We start from the raw sequence: 14,100 nt of genomic DNA on the forward strand, positions 1-14,100 counted from the left end.
TGGAACGATTCGGTAGCGGAGGTACGTATGGAGAGAGAGAGAGAGAGAGAGAGAGAGAGAGAAAATATGATTGCCGGGTGGGAAACTGATGGGGCAGAGTGTGGGTGGGTGCAGGGCATTTCATTAAATTATTAAATATTGTTTTTTTTTTTATCCGATTAATCGATTAATCGAAAAAATAATCGGCCAACTAATCGATTATTAAAATAATCGTTAGTTGCAGCCCTACTAGAAACTGGAAAACTAGTAATATGCTCAAATGGAAAGCGGTCAGAATCCAAATAACGTGGCAATGTAAAATGGAGAAAGGGATGAATACAAGATTTAAAATAAATTTTCTAATTAGAAAAATGGGCATTTTGGAAAAAAGCAACCCCAAATAACAAGCTTTAGGCTAGGTTTCCACTTGGGTTTTTGTCCGGCGTTTTTTTCTTGATGAAAAACGCCAGGAAAAACGCCAAGAAAACTGCCACTGCATTTACCTGCGTTTTGGCGTTTTTTCTGGAGTTTTTTTCTGGCGTTTTAGCCTTTCTGTGGAAATTGCTTTTTTTGACCTTAGGCAGTTTTTTCCAGCCTTTACAAGTTAGAAGTTTCACCCAGCTAAAAGGGATTAGGATAAATGGCAAGTATCTGCCCTCTCCTGATGTCATTTACTTGGTAGACCCTTTTGTCTCTTTTCTGTGGTTTGTAAGGCATGCTTTATTCCGAATGTCTGCTCCTCTGGGAAGATTGGCCCCAAATGATGGTGCAAATTGTTTGCTGTTGCTTTTGGCACGCAGGATCCAGTTGATGCGTTGGGTATGTTTGTTTGTAATGGCATGTTTGTTCCAAATGGTGTAAAATTCAATATGAACCAGTCCAGGACTTTGTTTTGTGTGAAACTGTTTGTTTTCAGCCTATTTCTCGTAGGACACACAGATACTGGGTCCATCCTCTGCATTGTAACTGTGGAAAAAACGCCATAAAAAACGCCAAGGCAATAAACCCACATGGCTTTTTCATGGCGTTTTTTCTCTCCCATAGACTTCTATTGGAGAAAAACGCCAAGATTTCTTGCAAAAAACGCCAGTGTCAACATGCTGCGATTTTGAAAAACTGCCACAGAGCCCAAAAAAGCAGAAAAACGCCAAAGAGGACTGAAAAAACGCCAAGTGGAAATGGCATTTTGCGATTTCCTATTGAAGAACAGCTAACATCTGGCTGCAGCCGTTTTTCACTAAAAAAACGCCAGGTAGCGCTATTGGCGTTTTTATGGGCGTTTTTAGCAAAAAAAAAAAACAAGTGGAAATCTAGCCTTATATGGGTAAATAGAAAAGGGAAGAACAAAGAAGGAAATAAGAGGGGGGGGCGAAGAAAAATAGAAAATTTAAAAATCTGTAGTTTGCTGTAGCTCCCGACGAGGGAAAATGTGTGTATTGTATGAATAATGAAAGATAATAAGAGCATAAATAATTTTATATTATAGAGTAGATTATAAATGAGAAATATGTATTAATCTAAGCGCTGAGTAGATTGTTGGTGCTATATAAATAAAAGATAATAATGTGTAATGTAATGGTCTGAACTGTGAATTAATTAAAAAAAATTATAATTTAAAAAAAAAAAGTGTGATTTCACTAACATTCAGTTCAGATGACTATGTATTTATTTTGTGTTATACGTTTAATGTCATTGAAGCAACAGACTCCAACAGATAGAGCTATTCTCTCAGATGATGTACCATTCAGGGCGTACAGCAATTATATGTGTACTTTAATTAAACAATAACACTTTGGAGATGGTCCTGCATTTTTCCCTAGGTTCCCACTGGAGGAGAACAGCGAATGAAAGCATTTCCACCGTTCGTTCCAGTAGATGTTACGCTTAAAGGTATTGGACCCTCAGAAGCTGTGGCCGATCTTCAGCTTTCTACTGCAGGTAGGTTGTTAGACTGCAGGTTAATTAAAGTTGGAGTTAATACATTAGATTCATTCTTTTGGTTGTCTCTGTTGAAGGATGTGTTTGCAAGGGTTTATTCATTCTGTTGTAAATGCCCACGATCACCATGGGATGATGACAAACAGGTGTGATATAAATAGTAATCTTACTAAATGTCATATTTATTAAATGCTACGTGAGCTAGAGTAGGGACAAGAGTAGATGAAAGAGACTGGGTGAGATGGGAAGGGATTGGGTCAAGGGGGCATGTGGTTTGACAAGAGGAAAGAAGAAGAGACCGTACCTCCTCTTCAGTAATAGCAGACAATGAAATGTAGTGAAGGGAGAAGAGGTCAGTGGGTAGGAGTGCGCATAGTCAGAGGGAGGGTGAGGGCGAGGTGGTGACTGTGCAGATAGTTTTGATTTTATTATTGAAATATGTGGCAAACTCAGAGGCATTAAGGTTAGTGGAATGGGTAGTAGGGATAGGTCGAAGGAGGGAATTGAAAGTGCTAAAGAGTCGTTTAGGGTTATGAGACAGTGAGGAGATGAGAGAGGTGAAGTAGGTTTCTTTAGCAAGGTTGAGAGCAGAGTAGTAGGAACGTAGCATAAATTTGTAGTGCAGAAAGTCAGCCATGGAATGAGACTTTCACCAACAATGCTCAGCAGTGCGGGAACGATGTTGTAGGTTTTGGGTTATAGTCGGACGATTAGTAACTGGGGCTACATCCTCAAGAGCAGATGTGAGAGTGGAGTTATAGAGAAAGGTAGCATTGTTAGGGCACGGCATGTTAGAGATAGGAGAGGGAGTAAATTGGCTGAGAACTTCTGAAGGTTAGGTAGTATGAACATCCTCCAGGCATATTCAGTAGTTGTGATGATGTCCTTTATACAGCATTTTAATCCCAGCCCAGGTTGCTGCAGTTGTGTGTACGAAAATGCATTGTTGATGTCAGAGGTCAGAGGAGAATGGGCAGACTGGTTCGAGATGACAGAAAAACAGTAACTCGAATAACAACTTATTACAACCAACATGTGGAACCTTGAAGCAGATGGGCTACAGCAGCAGACCACACCGGGTGCCGCTCCTGTCAGCTAAGAACAGGAAACAGGCTACAATTCGCACAGGCTCACCGAAATTGGGCAATGGAAGACTGGAACATTGCCTGGTCTGATGAGTCTTGCAGCTGCGACATTCAGATGGCAGGGTCAGAGTATGGCTTAAACATGAAAGCATGGCTCCATCCTGCCTTATATCAACGGTTCAGCCTGGTGGTGGTGTAATGGTGTAGAGGATATTTTCTTGGAACACTTTGGGCCCATTAGTACCAATTAAGCATCGTTTATACACAACAGCCTACCTGATTATTGTTGCTGACCATGTTCATCCCTTTATGACCACAGGATAATGCACCATGTCACAAAGGTCACATCATCTCAAACTGGTTTCTTGAACATTTCAATGAGTTCACTGTACTCCAATGGCCTCCACAGTCACCAGATCTCAATTCAATAGAGCACCTTTGGGATGTGATTGAACGGGAGATTCACATCATGGATGTGCAGCTGACAAATCTGCAGCAACTGCGTGATGCCATCATGTCCATATGGACCAAAAGGATTGTTTCCAGCACCTTGAAGAATGAAGGCAGTTCTGAAGGCAAAAAGGGGTCCAACCCAGTATTAGCAAGGTGTACCTAATAAAGTGGCCAGTGAGTGTATATGGTATATATATAATTTTCTTAAATATACAGTATCGCACAAAAGTGAGCACACCTCATATTTTTGTAAATATTTTTATATTTTGAAGGAATTACATTCTGCAACAATGTAAAGTAGTGAGTGTACAGCCTGTATAATATTACCGTATTTGCTCGATTATAAGACGAGGTTTTTTCCAGAGCAAATGCTCTGAAAAATACCCCTCGTCTTATAATCGGGGTCGTCTTCTAATCAGACCCCAAAAAAATGGCTGGGGCCATGCTGCTTACCGGTCGCGAGCAGCGTCTCTTCCGTTAGAAGCAGGAGGACAGGAAGCTTGTAGCTTCCTCACAGAACTCTATCTCCCCCTCCCTCCTCTGGGGGCGGGGCCAGAGAAGTTGCTGGTACAGCCGGTCCCCTGCAGAAGTCTTCGAGTGAGAGATCTGCAGTTCAGGTAAGGGGGTGGGGGAGGGTTTTTGGGTAAGTATGTGTGATTAATGTGTGAAGTATGTGTGATTAATGGAATGAATGAGTATTTAAATGTTTGTGAATGTGTGTTTGTGTGTGATAGCATGGATGTGTAAGGGGGGTGGGGGGTTGTAGCATGGCATAGGGAGGCTGTAATCCCACTACTATCATCCCCAGGTTCCAGCATGTACTGGCTGCCTTGGCTTGATAGGAGTGTGATTGCTGTTAGCAGCAATCACACTCCTATCAAGCCAAGGCAGCCAGTACATGCTGGGTTAAAAGGCATATCATGGGGCTGAGTGGCATATAGGGGGTTAAAATGCATTTCTGGACCTCCAGAAATGCATTTTAACCCCCTATATGCCACTCAGCCCCATGATATGCATATATACCTCCAGAAATGCATTTTAACCCCCTATATGCCACTCAGCCCCATGATATGCCTTTTAACCCCCTATATGCCAGAGTGGCATATAGGGGTATAAGGCATATCATGGGGCAGAGTGGCAAATAGGGGGGTATAAAGCATTTCTGGGGGCAGAGTGGCATAACTTTGCGGGGGGCAGGTTGGCAAATAAAAGGAAATTTAAAAAATATATTTACATGAATTAATATTTACTGGTAAAACTTTTTTTCCTATAGGGTCGTCTTATATTCAGGCTTTTTGTTTTTTTCCTAAATTAATATTTTGATTTTGGGGGGTCGTCTTATAATCGGGGTCGTCTTATAATCGAGCAAATACGGTACATCACGGAGCTGGTGGATGTTAGAGACCTTGCACTCCCCCCACCTTCCGTTTGAGTTTGATGCCCCACAGATGCTCAATAGGGTTTAGGTCTGGAGACCTGTTTGGCCAGTCCATCACCTTTACCCTTAGGTTATTTAGCAAGGCAGTGGTCGTCTTGAAGGTGTGTTTGGGGGCGTTAGCATGTTGGCATACTACCCTGCGGCCCAGTCTCCGAAAGGAGGAGATCATGCTCTGCTTCAGTATGTCACAGTACATGTTGGCATTCATGGTTCCCTCAATGAACTGTAGCTTCCCAGTGTTGGCAGCACTCATGCAGGCCCAGACCATGACACTCCCACCACCATGCTTGACTGTAGGCAAGACACACTTGTCTCTATACTCACCTGGTTGCCGCCACACACGCTTGACACCATCTGAACCGAATAAGTTTATCTTGGTCTCGTCAGACCACAGGACATGGTTCCAGTAATCCATGTCCTTAGTCTGCAAACTGTTTGCGGGCTTTCTTGTGCATCATCTTTAGAAGTGGCTTCCTTCTGGGAAGACAGCCATGCAGACCAATTTGATGCAGTGTGCGGTGTATGGTCTGAGCACTGACAGGCTGACCTCTCAAACTCTGCAGCAGTGCTGGCAGCACTCATACATCTATTTCCTAAAGACAACCTCTGGATATGACGCTGAGCACATTCACTCAACTTCTTTGGTCGACCATGGCGAGGCCTGCTCAGAGTGAAACCCGCTGTATGGTCTTGCCCACCGTGCTGCAGCTCAGTTTTAGGGTCTTGGCAATCTTATAGCCTAGGCCATCTTTATGTAGAGCAACAATTCTCTTTTTCAGATACTCAGAGTTCTTTACCATGAGGTGCCATGTTGAACTTCCAGTGACCAGTATGAGAGAGTGTGAGAGCGATAACACCAAATTTAACACACCTGCTTACCATTCACACCTGAGACCTTGTAACACTAATAAGTCACATGACATCGGGGAGGGAAAATAGCTAATTGGGCCCGATTTGTACTCGCTTTTGTTGCCAAGGTTTAGAGTTATTTTGAGGGCACAGCAAATTTACACTGTTGTACAGGCTGTACACTCACTAGTTTACATTGTAGCAGAGTCTCATTTCTTCAGTGTTGTCACATGAAAAGATAAAATATTTAAAAAAAATGTGAGGGGTGTACTTTTGTGAGATAATGTTTAATATAATAGGTATAATTTAAATACATGTATATTAAATGAAAGAACTGTAGATTAAATATATATAAAAATTCCTATCAATCATTCATAATATATAAAAACGTTATTACAAAAAATATATATATATATATTTTTTTTTTTGTAAAGTAATTTTTATTTTGTCAATAGAAAAGATGACTTCCAAATAAACGCAAATACAGACAAAACACCACATCATAGGTACAGTGTACATATCACGACAACTCAAATGAGAGTAGAACAGGAGATAATGTAAACAGATTGTACCATAATAATAGGCCTATGGCACGACGCCCAAGTGACGAGGGACACAAGAGATAGAGCTCAGCCAGAAACCTCAGAGCCTCAGCTAGCCGAACAACAGGTAGCAGCCACAGGTCAGATCCACGAAACCGTTGCTGGTGACATCCCAAATTTCTCCATCCACGGTCCCCAGGTGAGAAAGAAAATATGGGACTTGTCATGCAGGTAAGCCGTGATTTTTTCCATCTTCAGCATATGCCAAATTTTAGCTTCAACGACTTGCAGCTCAGGAGTGCCAGATTTCCATACTTGGGCAATAGCGAGACGGACCGCCGTGCAAACTCGAAATATAAGACGATGCGCTGGTTTAGACAGAGTATCCGAAGGATAGCATCTACAGAGAAGAGCCGACCAAGGCTCGGGTCGGAGGGATTCCCCAAGAGCATCGCTCAGCAAACTGAAGAAATGGGCCCATATCGGCACAAGCTTGGGGCAGGTCCACCAAATGTGCAGCGGGGTCCCCGCCTCGTCACAACCACGAAAACAGAGAGGGGAATGCGTCGGGAACATACGGTGCAGGCGTGAAGGGGTGAGATGCCAGCGAGACAACACCTTAAAACAGTTCTCCTGCACAAGGGTGCAGGCGGTGACTTTCCAAATGTTCTCATAAATTTCCCCCCAATCGGAGGAGTCGAGGGCTTGATCCAAATCGGTCTCCCATTGGCTTTCAAAAGAAGGCGAGGACGAGTACTTCACCCCCAAGGCATGGTTGTACAGAAGAGATATCGCCCCACCGATTTTATGGGAACGCACGCACAAATGTTCATAAAAGGTAGCAACGTAATCCGGAAAGCGCTTGAGGAACTGAAGGAGAAAATTAGAAATCTGGCGGTATCGAAAAGTTTCAGACATGGGTATGTTGTGCAACGATGCTAGTTGCTGGAAGGAGTAGGGCCAATCGTTGAGGAGCAGATCTCCCACTGTAACCAGACCCTTGTCAACCCACCAGTGGAACGGACGAATCTGAAGACCTGCCGGGAAATCTCGGTTCTGGAACACCGGTTGCAATCTAGAACCATTGTCCATGAGCTTATATTTGCGACGAACCCGGTACCAGAGAGAAAACAAATGTAGGAGGGTAGGGCTGTCGGATATCCTGCTTTTATCCAGGGTAGGGAGCCACATAAGCCATCGGAGATTCGCCCCAGAGGAGAGATCAGACTCCAGCTGAACCCAGTGCGCAGGTGAGGGGCGCACCGAGAGGGACAGAAGCACGGCCAACTGAGCCGCAACATAGTATTCATAAAGGAGGGGAGTGGATAGCCCTCCAGCCTTCTTCGACCTATATGGGGTCGATCTAGCAAACCTGCTCCTTCGGCCCTGCCAAACAAACCTCTCAATAGCCCCCTGAAGGCCCGCAATATCTTTCCGAGGGAATCGGCAAGGAGATGGAACGAAAAAGATACAACAACTTGGGCAACAAATTCATTTTCACCGCATAGATCCTCCCCATAAACGATAAAGCATAGGTGGACCAAGTGGCAAGATCGCGCTTTAGAGTCTGAATTAGCGGCAGGTAGTTGGCCGCATACATCTGTTGATGAGAGGGGGTGATATTAATGCCCAAAGACCGCAGGGAGAAAGGCCGCCATTTAAAATCAAAATTAAGGGAGAGGAGCTTAACCGTAGGGGAGGGAAGGCTAACATTTAAGGCTTCGCATTTGTCGGAATTGATTTTATAACCTGAAAGCTTCCCGAACTGTCCAAGCATTTGATACAAATTAGGCAGGGACGTGAGTGGGGACGTCAAAGAGAGCAGGACATCGTCTGCAAACAAGCTAAGTTTGTAGTCCTGACCACCCACAGTAAGACCCTTAACATCCGGGTGCAGACAGATGGCCTGAGCTAACGGCTCAATGGCCAATGCAAATAGCAATGGCGAGAGGGGACAGCCCTGGCGGGTACCCCCTTAATTGCAAAAGACAGGGAGCGGAACGTGCCAATATCCACCACGGCAGAAGGAAGCGTATATAAAGCCTGCGCACCTCGCAAAAAAAAGCCCCGGAAAAGCCAAAGGCCCGCAAGACCGACCACAAATACCCCCAGTCCACTCGGTCGAAGGCCTTTTCTGCGTCCAGAGACAGGAGCATCATTGGTGACCCGAGTCTCTGACACGAGTGGACCAGGTTCAGAGAGCGCCTAATATTATCCGGGGCCTCCCTCCCCGGGACAAATCCCACCTGGTCAGGATGGACCAGAGCGGGCAAGACCTTGTTGCCCGCAAACAAGTAGTAGTAGTACTCCGCAAACCGATCCGCAATCACTCCAGGGTCAGAAGTCAGGCTGCCCGATGTAGTCTTTATATGACGTATAGTTCGGGAGCGAATGAGGTTCTGTAGCCTCCTTGCCAACATAGGGTCTGGTTTATTCGCCTTCTCGAAAAACCACTGTTTAGTGCGGAGAAGCGCTCTGGTGGTGTCAGATGAAAGCAATAGATTAAGCTGGCCCCTGGTGGAAACTATCTCCCGCAGAAGACGAGCGTCCCCGGAGCCTAGGGTGGCCCCAAGGTTTCTATGAGAAAGATGTTGCTTCCTCTTGGCCGAGTTCAGAGCCAGGAATTGGCCCCGGAGAACAGCCTTGTGGGCATCCCAGGTAGTACCGAGGGTAACCTCCAGAGTCAGGTTCTCCTCAAAGTAAGTAGTAAGGGATTGGGTGATGGTCTCACGAACAGCAGGGTCGAGAAGCAGGGAATCGTTGAGTCGCCAGAACGGTCGCAAGTTCGGTGGGAGAAGGCCGACCAGGGAAATCTCAACCATGGCGTGATCGGACCAGGAAATCTCGTGTATCTTAGATCCAAGAAGCGACGGGAGGAGGCATTGATTGAGGAAAAAATAGTCCAGCCTAGAATACATTCTGTGGGGGTGAGAGAAAAAGGAATAGTCCCGATCAGTAGGATGGAGGAGCCTCCAAGCATCAAAGAGTCCAATCGACTTGACAAAGTGCTGCAAGGGTTTAAAAAAAGAGGTCGGACACGTCCGGGCTGTCGAAAGAGTCCTATCCATATCTCCGCCAATAACAAGACCACCCGGTGGAGTCGTGAGGAGTAACTGAGCAAGCTGATCGAAAAACGCAGATGTCGGGGCGCTAGGAGCATACACGTTTACAATCGTGAGCGGCTGATCGTTAAGCAATCCGTCCAAACGTAGGTATCTCCCCTCCTGATCAGAGAACTTGTGGAGGACACGAAAAGGAAGTCTCTTATGTATGAGAATGGATACACCATTATGCTTATCTGGAGCTGCAGAATGAAAATGTACAGGAAATCGCGGATCCCAAAACTTAGGGAGACATCGCTGGCGGAAGTGGGTCTCCTGGAGTAGAACAATGTCAGCTTGGGAGCGTACATAGTGCCTCACTGCCATACGCCGCTTTTGCGGGGCGAGCAACCCTTTCACATTGTGGGAAACTATCTTCAGCCCGGGACGATGTAAGGAAGCCATTGGTCAGAAAGCTGGGCCCGGAGGAAGGAAGAGGAGAAGAGAAAGGAGAGAAAAAAAAAAAAAGGAGAAAAGGGAGAAGAAAGAAAGAAAAAAAAGAAGAAAACAGAAGAGAGAACACCAGTGGGAAAGACCACCAGGGAGAGAACAATACAAGGCAAACAGAATAGACTCAACCCAAATGTGTCTATTTCAAGAGTAACACAGGGGAACCAGGAGGAGGAGGAAAGAACGACACTCCCCCCGGCAACAATCAAAAAACGTAACACATCACCGGTAAGATTGAGCAACAAAACAAACCCGATCAGGGCAATAGGGAGCGACAACCCCTACGATGGACCACGGCTACAACACCCCCGTAACAGATCCAAACAATCCATGGAAAGTCACGGAGACATGTGCGGAGGTGAGGTGAGGTGAGTGTGGATGAGAGAAAAAAAAAAAAAGGGTAGAACGTGTGCGTACATATACAGGACCCCACAGACATGGAGCCAGCAGTGCGGAGCCATGCACATATGCACATATGTAGACGTGCAGACATGTAAAGAGCGCCGAGTAAAGCACATAGTGTTGGTAGCAGCTAGATGCGATGTACAGTCTCTCGGCACAGCGGCCACACCGCAATTACCGTCGACAAAAGGAGTAAATTACCCAGTGTAATAATAGTAATAAATAAAAAACAAAAAAAAACAAACGTGTACAGTGTGTGTACATATGCAGGACACCACGTATCAGAAGCATGGGGCTAGCAGCATGGAGCTACGTAAATATGCATATATGGGGCCGTGCAAACATATAGAGATAGGTGGTACGACAGCATGAAAGCCAGTACACAACACGCACATATGCATACAGTTGAGGAATAATAGCAGATAGGCGCCCGAAGGCAAAACTGCAACCCCCACACCGGCGAGGGGCAGCGGCACAAATAAATGCATTATGACGACGACGGCGAAGAAAAAGAAACAGAAAAACAAAAAAAAACGTGTAGTCCGACATAAGTCCCACGAAAATAATAACCGACCGGAACGATAAAGAAAGCAAAATAAACTCATATAAACGTGAATCGAGCACTTAGTTATCCTCCACTATGAGAGCAGGGACGATCCTGAAATAAGGCCAACAGGTTCCACAAAGCACGCGTTGAGAGAGCCGCAGGGGTCAGCAGGAGCTAAGCCAGTCCCGAAGGCGCTTCAGGGCTATCAGCCGGGCGAGGTGGCGAGTGATGCCGCTCCAAAGCCCGTGGGGAGCGTCCCTCCGGTCGAGGAGAAGCTGCCGTCTCAGGAGGTGGCCGGTCAAGGCTAGCAGGCGGTCGGAGTCCCAGGCGGCGCAGGAACGGCCCAGCGTCGGCAAGCTCCCGTAGTTGGAGAAGTAGACTGCCTTTCTGGACCAGAAGCTTGAAAGGGAAGCCCCATCGATAGGGGACCCCACGCTCCCGCAGGAAATCTGTGAGCGGCTTCAAGGGCCGGCGCTTACGAAGAGTTGAAGGGGCAACGTCCGCATACCACACCGGGGCAATGCCATCCAGCTCCGGGGAAACATTCCGGGTCGCGCGGAGAACTGCTTCTTTTGTCGTAAAATAGTGGCATTTGAGGACGATATCCCTGGGAGGTTCGCCATGTCCTGGTTTAGGACGCAGAGCTCTGTGGATCCGCTCGAGGCGCAGCTCCTCGTCCGGCACATCTGGCAGAAGTTGCTGTAGGTAGCGGTGGATGTATGAGCGAATGTCCGTCAGGGTCTCCGGAACCCCCCTCACCCGCAGGTTAGAGCGCTGGGAGCGATTATCCATATCCTCAACAGCATCCTGAAGATCAGCGCACGTGGCCTCCAAGCGAGCAATGGCGTCATCCCGTTCCTGTTGAGCCGAGGTAAGGTGATCAACTGCTGCTTCAAGGTGGATGGTCCTGGAGGCTAGAGCAGTGAGATCCGCGGAAATAGCCGACAGACCAGCTTTAAGATCGGCTTGTAGCTCCTGCTTTACCGATAACACGCAGGCCTTGAGGTCCGCGATGTCGCTGCGTGTACTCAGGCCTGCTGCATCCGCGCCTTCTAGGCCTTCACCCCGCGCAGCGTCTTTCTTCTTAAAAAAGTCTGGGAGCTCAGAGGAGGCCCCCGGTTTTTCGCCCCTTTGGGTGGACATCATGATGCACGACGACAGTGCAGCAAAAACGACCGGGTAAGGCTACTGGTAATGGCTGTAAAAGCTATCGTTGCCGAGGGAGAGCAGGAGCTCAGTCAATGTGCGTCCATTTCCCTTGAGCACCAGGACACGCCCCCCCCACAAAAAATATATTTTAAATAAACCTCATTATAAATTATATATAAAAATCACATTTTTATAAAATATAAAGAATATACAAAATACGTCATATTTAATTGGGTAAGTTACATATTTCTGAATGGTCGGTCAGTTTGCCAAGTGCTCGCAGCATGCTTAAACCTAGCCCAGGTGCACAGAGCTCTATTGGGCTATGTATGACTGCACTTGTTATGGGACAGTAGGCATGAGGTTATGAGCATTTTCATCTGTGCGTTGCTACAACCACAGTTGCATTTATGTATGCACGTCTAAATATGGTCTTCGGTAATGTATTGATTTTAGTTTTATTTTTGTGTCTTACTGGCTTATGAGGCAACCAAAGCAGAGTAGGTGCTGGTAACAAAAATTCCCACATTCAGTAGCTGTATCACAGACACAAGGAAAACAATAACCCAAAGTCCAAAGGATACAAAGGACTTGCAGGATCCGCAGTATTCACAAATCATATCTTTTATTGAGCCAATTCTTTTAGGTGTGGAAAGTTGGGTAAGATGGAGCATAAATGCACATATCATAGCATAATCATAGGCTGCATTCAGGACAGGAATATTCTGTAACTGAATAGAGGCATGTTGCAAGCAGATTAGGACCTCCACAGTGACCTGAAGAGGCACCTGTTTGAAGCAGGATTCAAATACAAAGCAAATACAACATCCAACACAGTAGTAAGTGCTACAGGCAGAAATGGTCTGCAAATGGTATACTGAAATGTTAAACACAGCAATAGTCAACTATCAGGGCATTCTTAAAGCCTCAAACAACTTGAACAAATGTGCCAATATGATGCCAGTATCATTAATGATGTTTAGTTGCTAATGTTCACTAGATATAATGTATGATAGGACTTTTGTCAACCAAAATGTAATGTAACTTTTTTGTTTAAAAAAAATATATAATTTTTATCACAGGTTGGGTTGCTGTTACTGCTCATTCTGGTGAACATCTGGATCTTCGTTGTTACACACCTAGAGGAACATCCCTCACAATAAGGAGACCACCGCTTTTACCGTTTATTGTAAACATTAAAGGGGAAAGAATTCGAAAAAGTCCAGCATATGCAACAAAAAAGCCTTCTTGTGTTGTAAAAAACTTTAAATGAATATTAGGTATTTTTTAAATCAACTAATATTGATATTTGTGTTCATATTTGCTAACTTAAGTACCTCATTTATTTTGTTAATTAACATGGTTTTCCTTTCTTGTGGCTGATAACTTGAAAATGGACACCCCAGTCATCTGTGCTTTTAATTATTGCTGAGAAGTCCCTTTAAATTTACATGGTGTTCGTTTTGTTTGTTTTTATCTCTTGACATGTATTTTGTTAACGATTGCCTAGCTACAAGCAAGACTTGAGAACTAATGTATTGACATTGTATTTCTGTCTTGTTGTTTCACGTTAAACTGTGTTGTGCTACTCTATAATAGATTGTACATCATGCGTATTAAATTTATTTTGACGCAACTTTGCAAAACAATAATTTTAATAAAAATATTAAGTACAAAATACATATAGTTTATACCTGCCCCTAACCTCAAAATAATGTTTGCTGAAAATATAATTATAGTGCGTATCATATGAATACCTAATATAAGCATAGACGCCCAAATTCAGAAATCTTTTCTATAGTGTAAGGTGTGTGTATGTATATATATATATATATATATATATATATATATATATATATATATATATATATATAATCCATAAATCTACTTACCCATGTGAATATAGTTATAATACATAATCTTTTTTTGAATTTTTTTTTATTATACCCTATACTATGGAAAAGATTTTTGAATAAGGGTATTTATATGATACACACTATAAGTATATTTTTCACGAGAAAGTAGATTAATGGGGGATTTTTTTTGTTACATTTTTCCTTATCTTATCCTACGCTATGGAAATCTTTTTTCACATGGGTGATCACGTTTATTAGGTTATCATAAGACTATGCATTCTAATTATCTCATGTGTAAGTAGATACGTTTT

General features: G+C 44.5%; 1 protein-coding gene across 1 annotated transcript in view; it reads left to right on the plus strand.

Moving 5' to 3' along the window:
- NOA1 (nitric oxide associated 1) overlaps positions 1 to 13,569 on the plus strand; it is a 66,760-nt gene extending 53,191 nt beyond the window's left edge. Inside the window, exons 8-9 of the mRNA XM_053463712.1 lie at positions 1,800 to 1,917; positions 13,016 to 13,569. Of these exons, the coding sequence (XP_053319687.1) occupies positions 1,800 to 1,917; positions 13,016 to 13,206 (309 nt within the window). The 3' untranslated portion in view covers positions 13,207 to 13,569. The remainder of the gene's footprint in view (positions 1 to 1,799; positions 1,918 to 13,015) is intronic.
- The last annotated feature ends 531 nt before the right edge of the window (positions 13,570 to 14,100 follow it).

This window comes from Spea bombifrons, chromosome 1 (genome assembly GCF_027358695.1).
Source record: "Spea bombifrons isolate aSpeBom1 chromosome 1, aSpeBom1.2.pri, whole genome shotgun sequence".
Classification (NCBI taxonomy): domain Eukaryota; kingdom Metazoa; phylum Chordata; class Amphibia; order Anura; family Pelobatidae; genus Spea; species Spea bombifrons.